General features: G+C 33.7%; 1 protein-coding gene across 2 annotated transcripts in view; it reads right to left on the reverse strand.

Annotated features, from left to right (window-relative positions):
* The window catches only part of vex (somatomedin B and thrombospondin type 1 domain containing protein vexed), a 341,079-nt gene that overhangs the window by 34,391 nt on the left and 293,496 nt on the right, over positions 1 to 13,192 (reverse strand). For both annotated transcript variants that reach the window (XM_088229627.1, XM_088229628.1), the window contains exon 4: positions 5,560 to 5,680. In XM_088229627.1, the coding sequence (XP_088085753.1) occupies positions 5,560 to 5,680 (121 nt within the window). The remainder of the gene's footprint in view (positions 1 to 5,559; positions 5,681 to 13,192) is intronic.

Genomic DNA, 13,192 nt, shown 5'->3' on the forward strand with positions numbered 1-13,192 from the left:
GCCAACAAACTTCTTCTTTAGTAACAAGATGTCTTCTTTCAAATGATTACTAAATCAAATTCAATTATAAACACCTTTCTCTCGCCCACAAAGTCTACTATATACGATTGTGTCTAGAAAGACAGTAGAAACTTTCCTTTACAATAATTTCCTATGTATTTATGTCCTTAAAAATGCCATATATATAAATAAATAAAATAAAAATTGGAAAAATGAAGAGAGTTACATGTTTTTTTTACATATTTCATATGTCATTCGAATAATTTATTTTATTTCTTCTACCTTAATTTATTTTTTGAAATATTGTTTGTTTTCAGTCAACTTAGTTTTATATGGAAGCATATTAAACAATTTGACAGAAAGATAGTTCTTGCACCTTTGTCCAAATGTTGTGTTAACCCGCCCGTTTCCGCCTTGTATCCGGCTTTACCTAAGTCCGAAAAATATTTGCAATGCAAGGTGATCAGTATTACGCTTCAGGTGCCAATCTAAGGACAGTGAAATATTGCAGGAAATCACATTTAAGTTAAACATTTTATGTTAATCCTGCCGGGAATTGAATTTGGGATCTCGAGCATGGTAGGCAAATACGCAAATTACTATTATACGTGGCGCGCATATTTCCACTTGATTTCCTTTTCAGGATTTTTTCCCGAGAGTAGCTATCGAGTCAAAAACACACGTCCAGGAGTCTGGTTCCATTTCACTCTCAGAACGGTAGTATTCATCCGCCCAGCCACAGAGAATCTCTGCTTTGACACTGTGAAATCCTTGGCCTGGATCCTTAAATACTTCAGGCGCATGTGATCACAATTGATGGGTTCAGTTAATACTTTAAAGGTTAATACTGAAAACTCTTATACCTCTTATAAAAATATATTAGAGAGTTCAATACAATTAATATGGCAAGGACGTGTGACCGACTAGGAAGGCGAAACGCCGAAAGAATAGAGCCGGCCGCCTCGCGCCGCTCGCAACTTAAACATTGATAATATACCTACACATTATTATTATAGATAACTTATATAGTGCCATTTTCTTAATACATATTAAGCGCTATATTCTATGTTTGTGTCCATACACTAGCATATAATGCACGGGCCATAGAATTATAAGGCGCGTAGAAACTAGTTTTCATACATCGCACTGTATCCAAAAGTTTCCCATTTACCCCTCCTGCACGACATCCCGCCTACGCACATGCGTGAAGTAGCCGCGTAATGTTGCCAGACCGCGAACAATTATTATCATAACATAAATTTAAGTTAATTTTTTGGTATGTTTTAACACAAAAAATATTTTACTGACTGGACTATGAAAAAAACAGATACTTTTATTAGGCAAACGTAAAATAAAAACATTAAAAAATTATCAAGTGATTAAGTAAATTAATACCGTTTAATATTATGCTAAGGGTCATTAATGGAAAGCCAGGTAAACAATTAGACTTCCCTGGCAATACTAACAATGTCCCTTTTGTTTTATTTCACAATCTGACAGACGCAGACAGTAAAATAATCGAATTCTTAAATAATACTATTTGTGAGTTCGCTACTTACGCATAAAATGTGATCCCAGCATATTTTATTTTAATCCCAGTAAAATTTTGGACTTAAAAACGACGCAACACGGCAAGTTTTAATTTGAATCGGCAGTTGCGTACTGAGCAACGTATACAGAGTAACTGACGGCCAAAACGTAAAACTGCTCATTTATGAGTAGTTTAGTCGGCTTCAGTTTGATGCGCGTACGCGGTTTCTGGACTGTTAAAATTCTATGGCATGGGCACTACAAATACGTATAAATTAATTTGAAGCTTTCAAATTTATTAACTTGTGCATTAAATATAACGTGTGAGCAAATCTAATTTTGCTACGTTATCGGGTAGGAGATAAAATCGCTCAAGCGGTATAATCGCCTTAGAACTGAGTATTATTTTAGGAGTTTGGCAATAGGTGAGGGAAATTAGGCCAACTTGGGACCAAGATGAAGTGGATTAAGTGATTGATGGAAATTCTCAACAAGGGAACTTGGAATCAATCGGCCAAATTGTTTTCCACTTGAGAAATTTGAAGATAATTACTGATGGTTAAATTATCTAGGGTAAACTAATACACAGCGGGAAACTTTATAGATGAAGAAATTGCATTTTACGGTTAAAAGGCTAAATGTGTGTCTTTCCGTGTTCAGGGCCTCGATTATGAACGTTATCTTCATCTGTATTTATGGAGACGGTATATTTAAGTGCTCTTCTATCTGTTTCTATCTCGGTATATTCTACCTTGTCATATCGACATCATATAATCGAAACAAGCCAATAAAAGTTATTAACATTTAAAATAGTTCTTATTTATATTTAAATAGGCTTCTGTGATAGAAAGTGCCCACTTCAAAGTGATTATAAACTACAATAAATCCTAATTCAAGCAAAAAAATCTCGCTTAAATATGATTTTTATATGACTTTTAACCATTGCCAAAACGATATGCTTAATAATTGTCTGCATTTATCTACTGAGGTTAAACTGAGCGATTACAAGGCCGACTCTCGATACGTTTTCTCAGAAAGATATTAAAACAGATGGAAAAAATGTAATAACTAAGTTATTTTTTTACAGTGGTAACTTTCTAACCCCTAGATACTCTTATATATTATGTGAACAGAACCTAGCGACATTATTTTCGCATCTAGGCTTTCGTTTTATTAAACTCACAGTTATATTGGAATTTAATTCGAATTCAAAATTTACGTATTTCTCTCACATATTTTTAATAGGCAATTAAGAAAAAAAGTGCGAACCTCAAAATGGTTAAAATTTTTAATTTATCATAATTCAAGGAATTATTTCACGTACTAGGCAACGCCTGAAAACAATTTACCAATTTTCAAACTTCTTCTTGGACCAGTTGGTTACACAGTGTGTAAAGTGGCCACTTAAACCAGCTAATGACCGGTCATAAGCCCTGTAAATGCCTAGACTTCCATATGGAAGGGAATATTACCTTCTTTAAGCTATTTTCCAACCTAATTCTAATTTGTGAATGGATATAACATTTAAAAAAATTATAAAAGTATATTGTATAGAAGAAAAAAGAACATGTATCAATTATGTAATTATATAAATCGATAAAAAAATAAAAACAATTTTTTGCATGAAAAATAGAATATGTATACATTTTTTTCCTAAACATGTTGAATAACAGGTTACCGACGAAGATATTTTAAATTTTTATTTCAAATATACAAATTTTCGTACATAAATATAGATTATTATTTATACTGTCTACCGATGAAGATAGCGTTTGTAATTGTCCCCCAGGCGTATAAAGGCAGTTATCGACCAAAGTTTCGGCTTAGGTCAGTTTCGGCCAAAAAAAATAGTTTCGGCTGCGGTTTTGATTTCGTCTAAAAAATCTTGTTTCGCGCCATTATGTTGGGCATTAGTACTTTCATAAAATTTGACATTGATTTGTGATAGTTAAAAACATCGGCAGGTCCGAAATCGACCAAATAGTTTGTTTAAAGTGAACGTTTCGACACCTCCGACATTTGTCGGCCTCGTGGTGGGTCAGCGCGTTTGCCTACCATGCAAGAGGTCTCGGGTTCCATTCTCGACATGATTGATATGATATATTTATTTAAAAGGGTGTTTTTACACTAGAATTGTTCATAGTTCCTGGACTAGTCTCTGATGTGACATACCTTCACTTAATCCTCTTATTGTCAATGGTACCAATATTCAATACAGGAAATCCGTAAAAAATCTAGGAGTACAAATGGATGAACATCTCTGCTGGCGAGCTCATACTAATGAATTAAGCCGCAAAATATTTTTCAGTCTACACTCACTTAGAAGGTTGCAAAAATTCTTACCCATTAGTACTAAATGCACTCTTGTACAAGCATTACTACTACCTATTCTAGATTACGCTGATGTTTTCATGACTGATTTAAGCTGTGAGCAACTCGATAAACTTGAACGACTTCAGAATACATGCATAAGGTACATTTTTGGTCTAAGGAAATATGACCACATCTCTGATTATCGTAGGCAACTGAAATGGCTCAAAATTAGACAGCGGAGAGACTATCACTCCCTCTCACTTCTGTTCAATGTACTTCATAGTCCTAACACCCCTATATACCTGCGTGGAAAATTTCAACGCTTATCAGTTCATGGTTTACCTCTTCGTTCTCATTCTCAAGGCACTCTCTTAATACCCATACACAATTCCTCTTTCTTCTCTAACTCATATAGTGTCCATGCGGCTCGACTGTGGAATCATCTCCCATCCACCATCAGAGATGTTACTACATTATCTCTGTTTAAATCACGTCTGAAGAAACATCTCCTTTCTCTTCCTTAATCTCTCCTCCTTTCCTTTTTCCTCTTTCCTCTTTTTTCCTTTTTCCCATTGAGAAATAGTTTTGATTTAAGGTAATTTATAAACAAATACGTTTATTTCTATTTTTATATATTTTAAACTTTTGAATATTTTTTTTTCTATTGAATATGTTCTGTAACTTGAATTATAAAAAAAAAAATATATTTTATTGGTTGGTTGGAAGAAATTGCCATTCGGCAATAAGCCATAATGCAATAATGTACAAATAACATTGTGTACAAAAAGTTAAAAAAATAAAATAAAGTGTAAGACTAATCATCTTACCTTTAAGTAACAAAAAAATGATCAAGATACGCTGCAGTTGGTGTATCATTACAGTCCCCTATGCACCATTAGGTGCGAAAGAGGAATGATGATGACGATTCGACACCTCCTTCTGTTCGCGTTCAATCGATGCAATAAAGCTGCTAAAGCTGTACGCGGTATTTGCTCACCGTACGGTGAAGATGCCATGAATTATAGACTCTTGTCCTTAAAATATAGCTCGATTAAAATGACAGCTGCCAAACTAATGTCACTAGTGATGAAGAATTACTGATTACTGATCATGTACTGATCAAATCGATTTTATTAGTTTTTTCATGTAAGCATGAAACTCTGTTTCAAAAAATTTAAATAAAAACACAAAAACAGGCCTATTATAGTGTGCTTAAGACAATTATTTACTAAAAAATAAGACGATAAGTACTTTTTTTCATGAACGAAAGGATTATTTTTTATTCGATCGATTTACATTGATCAATTAGTCTCATCTCTAACATTTTTGCAAAATGACGTAACCTTGTAAGAACGTCGTTAATAATTAGGTTTATTTTAGTTTTAAAGCTGATTTTATTTGTTGATTGTTGCCAAGCATTGTATAAAAAATATATTAACATGCCAGATACGAATGATTTTTTGTGTCAATATAAATCACTTCTTAGACGTTACGACAAAGTTATATCGTCACTTTTGCTGACAACTGTCATTTTAATCAGGCTTTATTTTAAGGGCTATTACTACTAATTCCAAAACTATTTTTTGTCTTCAATTAGAAAAAAAGTGGACACAAAATTGTTAACACTTGATAGACTCCCAGGAAACAAACATACAAGTATATGTTTATAAATATGCAATAAATTAATAAATAAAAATAAATAGGGTCTAGACTTACTCCTTATTCGGGGTCAGTTCAGGGTCCTCTGGATTCCTCATGCGAAGGTTTTTCCTTATGTCTTCAGTTTCATTGATCCTTCTGCTTTGAGACAGAGACGCCGGAAGTAACATTGCGGTTTCTAAAAATAAAATAAATGGCGTTAGCTTATGATAGCGAGTGTATAAAAATAATGAACAGATGGAAGAATTGAAAAAACGCGGATGTTAAAACATTGCCAGAACGGTGAGTGTTACACAGTGTGTAAAGTGGCCACTTGAACCAGCCAATGACAGGTCATAAGCCCTGTCTAGGCTTCCGTTTCCCCCTCAAAAATGTTTTCAGTATCTGTTGCAATAAATGTCAATCATGATAAATAACCGAGGAGCGAAATCCAACCTTGTTTAAAACATTTGGACATACTCAAAATATTGTAGGAATATTCATGAGTTTTTCTACTGATATTTCTTGGTGGAACTGCATTTTAATAATAAAAATACGTATATAGTTTTATTCCACTTTTATTTATAATTTTTACCAGTGACTAGGTTTCGTCGTGACCGATATCGTCAGACTGGTGGGAGACTAAACAAATTTCTACGTTATACAAGTGCAAGCAGGGGTTGTCATGTCAATCATGATTTTATGTAATCATTGCAATAAAATAAATTCAAATAATAAAACAATGGCTTAATTGTAGCTGAAGGAAGCTTGTGTAGCTTCGAAACCAGTCTGAAATTAAATGAATATTTAATTCTTAATAACGCAGTGTTTTTATTTTAGTTTTAACGACGAAGACAACTCTGTTAACTTCCTATTATTGTCGGGAGACTGGGCCCAGATTACATTGGAAAGCTAACAAAGTTATCTTCAGATATCTATAAAGTACAACCAAAATTTCTGATCGAATATTTGTATTAATATCTTGATCAGTAAACTTTATAGTTGAAGATATTTTTAAAAATATGTAAAGTTCGGGGCCCTGGGGAGCGATTACAATGGGAAGATAAAAGAGTTATCTTCAATCGTATGTAAAGTAATGTCGAATTTTTTGTACAAAAATGTGTATATATATATTTTTTAACATGTTCAATTACAGGTTACCAAAAAAGACATCTGAAATTATCATAAAAAATCAAATAAATCTCCAATTATCGGGAAAAATGAATGCCAGACGTTATCCCGATATGCAGAAATCCGGATAGTTGGATTAGCCGGTTTCGCGGTTTAGTGTGATTAATTCGGGTTAGATCGGGTTGTGGTCCTGTGGCTAGTGTCTCGGACTCACGGACCAAAGGTCTGTGGTTCGAATCCCACTCTACCCCAACTTGATTCAATTTTCTAATAGTGAGTTATTTACAACTCGTTGAAAATGGCCCTCAAAATTACATATTTGGGTAAATCATAAGAACGCAAATATTTCTTTTTTCAAAAAAAATATTTTTTTTTTCCTTTTATATTTTCTATTCATTTATGTATCTTCTAAAATAAACAAACTGTTAGATTAAAAAAATATTTCGAAATAAAACGCAAAGTTAATGTTTTTGAAATAATGCAGCGAATTGGAATCACGTTAAAATCTTCCCAAGCCGGCCGCTTGCACTTTTTTTGGTTTTTTATATAGCATCTTAATTTTATATTTTTTATTTCCTAACTGGAGTTCGGATGAAAGGAGCTACACTCTATACATCTTTTCGTACATAAATATCGATTTTAATTTAACGACAACTTAAGATAACTTCCCGTTATAGTCGAGACCTGATCTGTTGAGAAATAAATATCGTTCGTTGCGCAAACTATTTGAGATGTACATTTTCCGAGGACTGGGCTCTCATTTTTAAATCCACGTGCCCTCATTTCTCCGAGTAAACACAAAATCAATTACTTTTCTTCGTCCGATCCACTGACGAGAAATCACAGCCTCCGCCAGCGTATCAATATTGGTTTAGGAAGCAGCAACCCTCCCCACCCAACCCTCCCGCCAATCTTCACAAATAACCGGCTAATATCGAGCCGCGAATGCTGTACGTTGCACTATTCCGAACTAGACATTTCACAAATTTAATTGATTTTTTGACAGATATTTCAAACTTGTCGAAAATCCCTCTGAGAAGATGTTACAGAGAAGTTTAAGTAACTTTTTACAGGGGAAAATATTCAACTTTGAAAAGACTCAAACAAGATCTAGGGTGGTTAAAGTTTTAATCACCACGGGCGACCTGATTTTGAAATTTTTGGCGGCGGTCTACTAACACTTACAGTAGTAATTTAAATAAAAAAATACGTTAAAATTAAACATTCACATAGATACCAATACTAATTAAAAAATATATTAATTTTAAACTTCATATTCCAGCTGCTTTATTTAATTATAATCAATTGTTGTCTTCAGCAAATCTTTTAAGAATTTCACCCCCTAGGGAGTCATTAAGATAACAAATTACAACAGGTGGAGAACATTTTTGAAGAAATGTGGATGTTCAAACATGGGCAGTTACGCAGGCATGGTGAATGTTACGCAGTGTGTAAAGTAGTCACTTAAACCAGCCAATGACAGGTCATAAGCCCTGTTAATGACTTCCATATTTCCTTCTCAACAATGTTTTTTTCTCTGTGTTGAAATAAATTTAAACGAAAAGATTCTAAAATCTCGCACTGAAAGAAGTGGTCATTAATTATTGGTTATATTTAAAATAAAATTTGCAATATTGCTTGATTTACGTGTTTTTATTAATAATTTTGTTTATTAACACTTTGTATCCCAGAGCCATGTAAACACGTGATTATATAACCACGCGTTGTGGTTTACCAGCTGTCTAAAAAAAGGCATTTTATTGACATCTAGTGACTTTTATTAGTACTTTTTCGCTGCTGGTAAACTACGTGAAAACACGGGACCGGGACACAACGCGTGGTTATTATACGAGTAGTCATGTGTTTACACGGCTCCGGTATACAAAGCAAAAAAAAGGAGTGAGACCCTGCATATGTGCGAACATTGCAGTGTGGCTCTCCATAAAGGCCAATGTTGGCAAATCTATCATACAAAAATGATTCAAATTTTTTCAAATAAATATGAGAAGTTTCAATTGATTTAATCTACTATTTTTATATTTATGACACTTTTAAGAAACCCTTCAAAAAGCAGGAAATTTCACAAGAATGGGCCGGGGACAGGGTAAATTCTATGTGTATTCGGTCGGCACTCAAAGTGTAAAAATATTTATTACTATCCAAATACATTTTTTTGTTGGTTGAATGTGTGTTTTCTTTTCACAACTGATTGTAGTTTTGTTTTTTTTTTCACAATTACCCCAATTGTACTTTCAGATTACTTCTGCATTCAATTTTTTTATAATACTTACAAAAAAATCGATAATTATGAAATTCGTTGTAATATTTTTTCTTTTTTTTTTATGTCTGTATATGGGAAAATTTTAGGTCATCAATGCGGCCCGGGGTGCAATTTGGGCTGGCCATGCCTAATCTAAATGATGCCTTCATAACATTTGTCGACTCCTGCTTGGGCAGTTTCTTGTGCAATAATTATTGTTAATAATTTTGATAAAAATATAAATAAAATTTCTCGGTTAATTTTTACTTTGTTGTATGATTAAAATCGCTATGGATGGAGTTTCATGAATTTCAAATGATAAATAAATATGAAAAAAAATCGTGAATTTTGGAAAATTTAAAATATTCAGTTTACCTAAATTAAAACGAATATTTTATTAAAAATCCGTACAGTTTCATCGTTTAGTGCAGATATTGAAAACCAGCAAACAAATTGTGTTTAAAATTACAATTTGGTTGGATTGACACAAAATAAATAATTCTGCTCCAAAGTATCTTCCCTGAGGCACCCCTCACACAATATAACGTATGAATGAAATTCCCCTCCAGGCTTATTATGTTACTCGGCTTTCTGTTAAATCGGCATACATTTATTTGGAAGTCTTCAGACTGTAAAGTGATTTAATTAATTAAATTAATATTAATTTGCTTTCCTTTCGAGAAGTATGGAGCATTATCCATTATCTGCGAGCTCGTTCTCTCTGCTTTGGCTTGCGAAGTAATTAATAATATAATAACATAACCCGTGTTGCTATTCGATTAATTATTCTAGGCGTATTGCTATAATTTCTGCTGTAAACACGCTAAATACGGTAATACAATTTGTTGTGTCAATAATTAATATCATAACATTTTTTACTTTTGTGGATTTTTCTTGCTTAATTTTCGGAAACAGCCGAAAATCAGAATTTTAATTTAGTTTTTTTCAGTTGAACCAGCAATTATCATATTATATTTCAATTCATTTACAACTTTACTACCACTACTATTAATATCGTCACGCCATTTCTCCTTAGGGGCAGGCAGAGAGATGGACCGCCACAAACGTATACCCAGACATACATTTAGATTCTTTCACATATTGTCAGACATGTTTTTTGGTTGTGTCTACTTTCGACATGACCAGACTAAAAATTTTGATTTATCTGATCATGCCATATCCTTATTGGTCATTTTCGTTCTGTTTTTTAAACCATTTATTAATCGTATCTATTATACCTGTCTCAAATTTGAATTTTTGTCGGATTTTATCATTCACCCACGCATTCGTGAAAGGGATCGCATTTTAACCACTCTGCTTTCATCTTTCTTCTGCTAGATTCGTGTTTCCATATACAATTGTTAAAACCCAAACTCTGTTGTGCACTGCTAGTCTAGCTTTAATTGAAATATTTTTACTAGCAATTACTAATTGTGCTTAGTTCGCCGTTTTCGTGGCATTTAAATATCTTTTTCATCTTTTACAAATTGCAACAGAGATGAAGAACATATAAAATAAGGAAATAATGCAGTCTAAGCAATTGCAGGGCTTATGCCCATTCGTTAGCTGGATGATACGCAGATTTATTTTTATTGCAAACCAGGCGAGAGAAGTGTGCTTGTCAATTTAATTGATGGATGCATCAAGAAAATAGGAAACTGGATGGCTGAAAACAGACTAACATTAAACCCATCAAAAACTGAACAACTGTGGGTGGCTTCAGCCAGACGACAGAATTTGATCCAGGATACGGCTCTACCCAATGTAGGGAGTGCCGTTTTACCCACCGTTAAACTACTGGGAGTTTTACTCAATTCTGACCTATCTCTTGACGCTCAAATTAGTAGAACGATAAGTTCATGCTTCTACCAGCTGAGACAAATTAAATGCATACACAAAAAATTGCCGGTTGATGCCGCCCGTCAATTAATAAATGCGTTTGTAGTGTCTAGAGTAGATTATTGAAATGGTATCTATGCAGGTCTACCAATGAACAAAATGACTCGCCTACAATCTGTATTGAATGCCGCAGCGAGACTTGTTTTAGGAATCTCTAAGTTCAGTCATATCACTCCACTACTTCGGGAACTACACTGGCTACGTTTTCCACAGAGGGTCGAATACAAACTCTGTTGGCTTATGTATAAGTCACTGCACAACTCGGCTCCGGAATATCTAAGGGAACTATGCATTCCAGATGAACTAGCTGACAGGCGTCTCACGCTTAGATCAGCTACGTCTACGGCGAGAGGAAAAGTTATTATACCTCTACGCAAACAGCGCACTAAATTTGGTGAACGCGCATTTGCGGTCGCAGGCCCTATGGCATGGAATGCTCTCCCAGCAGAGGTGCGAGGCTGTGAAAGTGAAGTGATGTTTCGGAAAAAACTTAAAACCCACTTGTTCTCTAAATCATTTGAATAAATCCGTAGCACGTGACAACAAAATAAATTATTTTAATTAAATTACAAATTTAAAAGCTTCAATTAAATTAACTTAACAATAGAATCACCATGTAAAGCGCCCTTGAGGTATTTTATTACGAAAATGGCGCTATATAAGTTATCCATAATAATAATAATTATTATTATTTTAGTGGCCGTTTTACACACTGTGCCTTTTTTACCTATGTGTGAACAGCCATGCTTCTTAAATCTTTCCATTTGTTGATTTTAGTAATCTTAAAGAGCTTAAGCCTTGATTGGATGTAAAGATATTAATTTGATTAAATTATTTAAAATACTAGGCAACTCCTCAAAACAGTTTTTATATTCGTTTTGAAAAATACGGTTTTAAATGTGGTTTCTGGGCCCCAAAATATTCAAAATGTTTCCCGAACATTGCAAAACCATGATTCGGATTCAATTGAATAAATTTGTAAATAATCGTTATTGGGTTTAGGTAGAGAAAAATCGGAAAATTTACTAAAGAACATTCTTAAATATTAAATATTATAATTAATGTCCGAACAGTGGCTTGCCTGCCATTAGCTGGTTCAGGAATTTTTTTTCGATATTCTAATTATCGATAAACTATAAACTAAGTAACATTTGACATTGAGTTTGACATTTCAATCTTTTCGTTTCGACGTTGTTTGATTTAAAAAAAATATTTGCTTCTTATTTCTTTTTACATATTAAATTGAAAATTTTAATATCTACAAACACGCACAGCGCAAATATCTAAATTTCTCTAAAAACCGCACGTAAATCGATTAAGCCGTTCAAGAGGTGTTCAGTGAGATCACACGTACAGAGGAATTATATATATAAAGATTATTGTATAACTGTGTAATAAATTAACTAGTAGGTTGACACGTTTTTGTTTATTTTGCACAAAAATGTCTGCCTGAAAACAGGTTGTACCTAGTTAGGCAGACTAGATAAAATCAAGTGAAATCTATTACTCAAAACATGTAGTAGACAAAGAAATTGTTATTTTTGTTAATAAATCGTGATTATCATTATTACTTTGATAATAAAGTTTAACATAAAACGAAGATACACAAAGCGACTAATCCCGTCTGTTTACCTTTCTGAAAATGTTGTTACTGCTATGGAACTTAGGAAAATTAGTTAAATGAAAACACTCGAATGGTTTAGTGAATTCCTAATGAAGTCTTTTGCGCACTTTATCATTTTAATTAATGGCAATTCCGAAACAATCACAACAAAGGAATTAAATTAATCGATTTTATACTTGTACTTACAAGAACTGAAAACAAGAACCCGCTAAGCCTTTATTTTGAGGCTTGTCAGCAGCTGGGATAGAGAGGATATGGAAAGAGGTAACGAAAAATACGCCACAACACCCAGACCAATAGAGAAAAAATCTTTCTTGGATTTTTTTCTTGCAACTGGCGGGAATCGAACCCGCGATGCCAGTTTCACAGTTGGCCGTTTAACCAACTGCGCCACGGCGCCTGTCAAAGCCACGATGTACAAAGTGGCCACTTAAACCAGCCAATGACAAATCATAAGCCCTGTAAACGCCTAGACTTTCATATTCCCTTCTCAAAAATGTTTTTCCTCTCTGTTGCAACAAATTTAATATGAACAAGGCCCCAGGGAGAAAATCCAGTCTGCAAGCATTCGGATACACTCAAAATATTGTTGAATTAACTACCCGGTAAAATAAAAAGCATCCAAATTAGAAAATTGTTTTCAGGCGAAAATTATTTTCAAAATGACTTCTTTCAAATTTTGAGACACCGTCCTGCGTCACAAGGAAACCTATCAAGCATACAGTAATTTTTTTTATTTTTTTTTACACGGTATTTGTTGTGTTCTGTATTATTTGTGGAACATTGTCAGCGCGTTT

The sequence above is a fragment of the Micrasema longulum genome, unplaced genomic scaffold (genome assembly GCF_059751315.1).
Source record: "Micrasema longulum isolate JH-2025_06_02 unplaced genomic scaffold, ASM5975131v1 h1tg000688l, whole genome shotgun sequence".
Taxonomy (NCBI): domain Eukaryota; kingdom Metazoa; phylum Arthropoda; class Insecta; order Trichoptera; family Brachycentridae; genus Micrasema; species Micrasema longulum.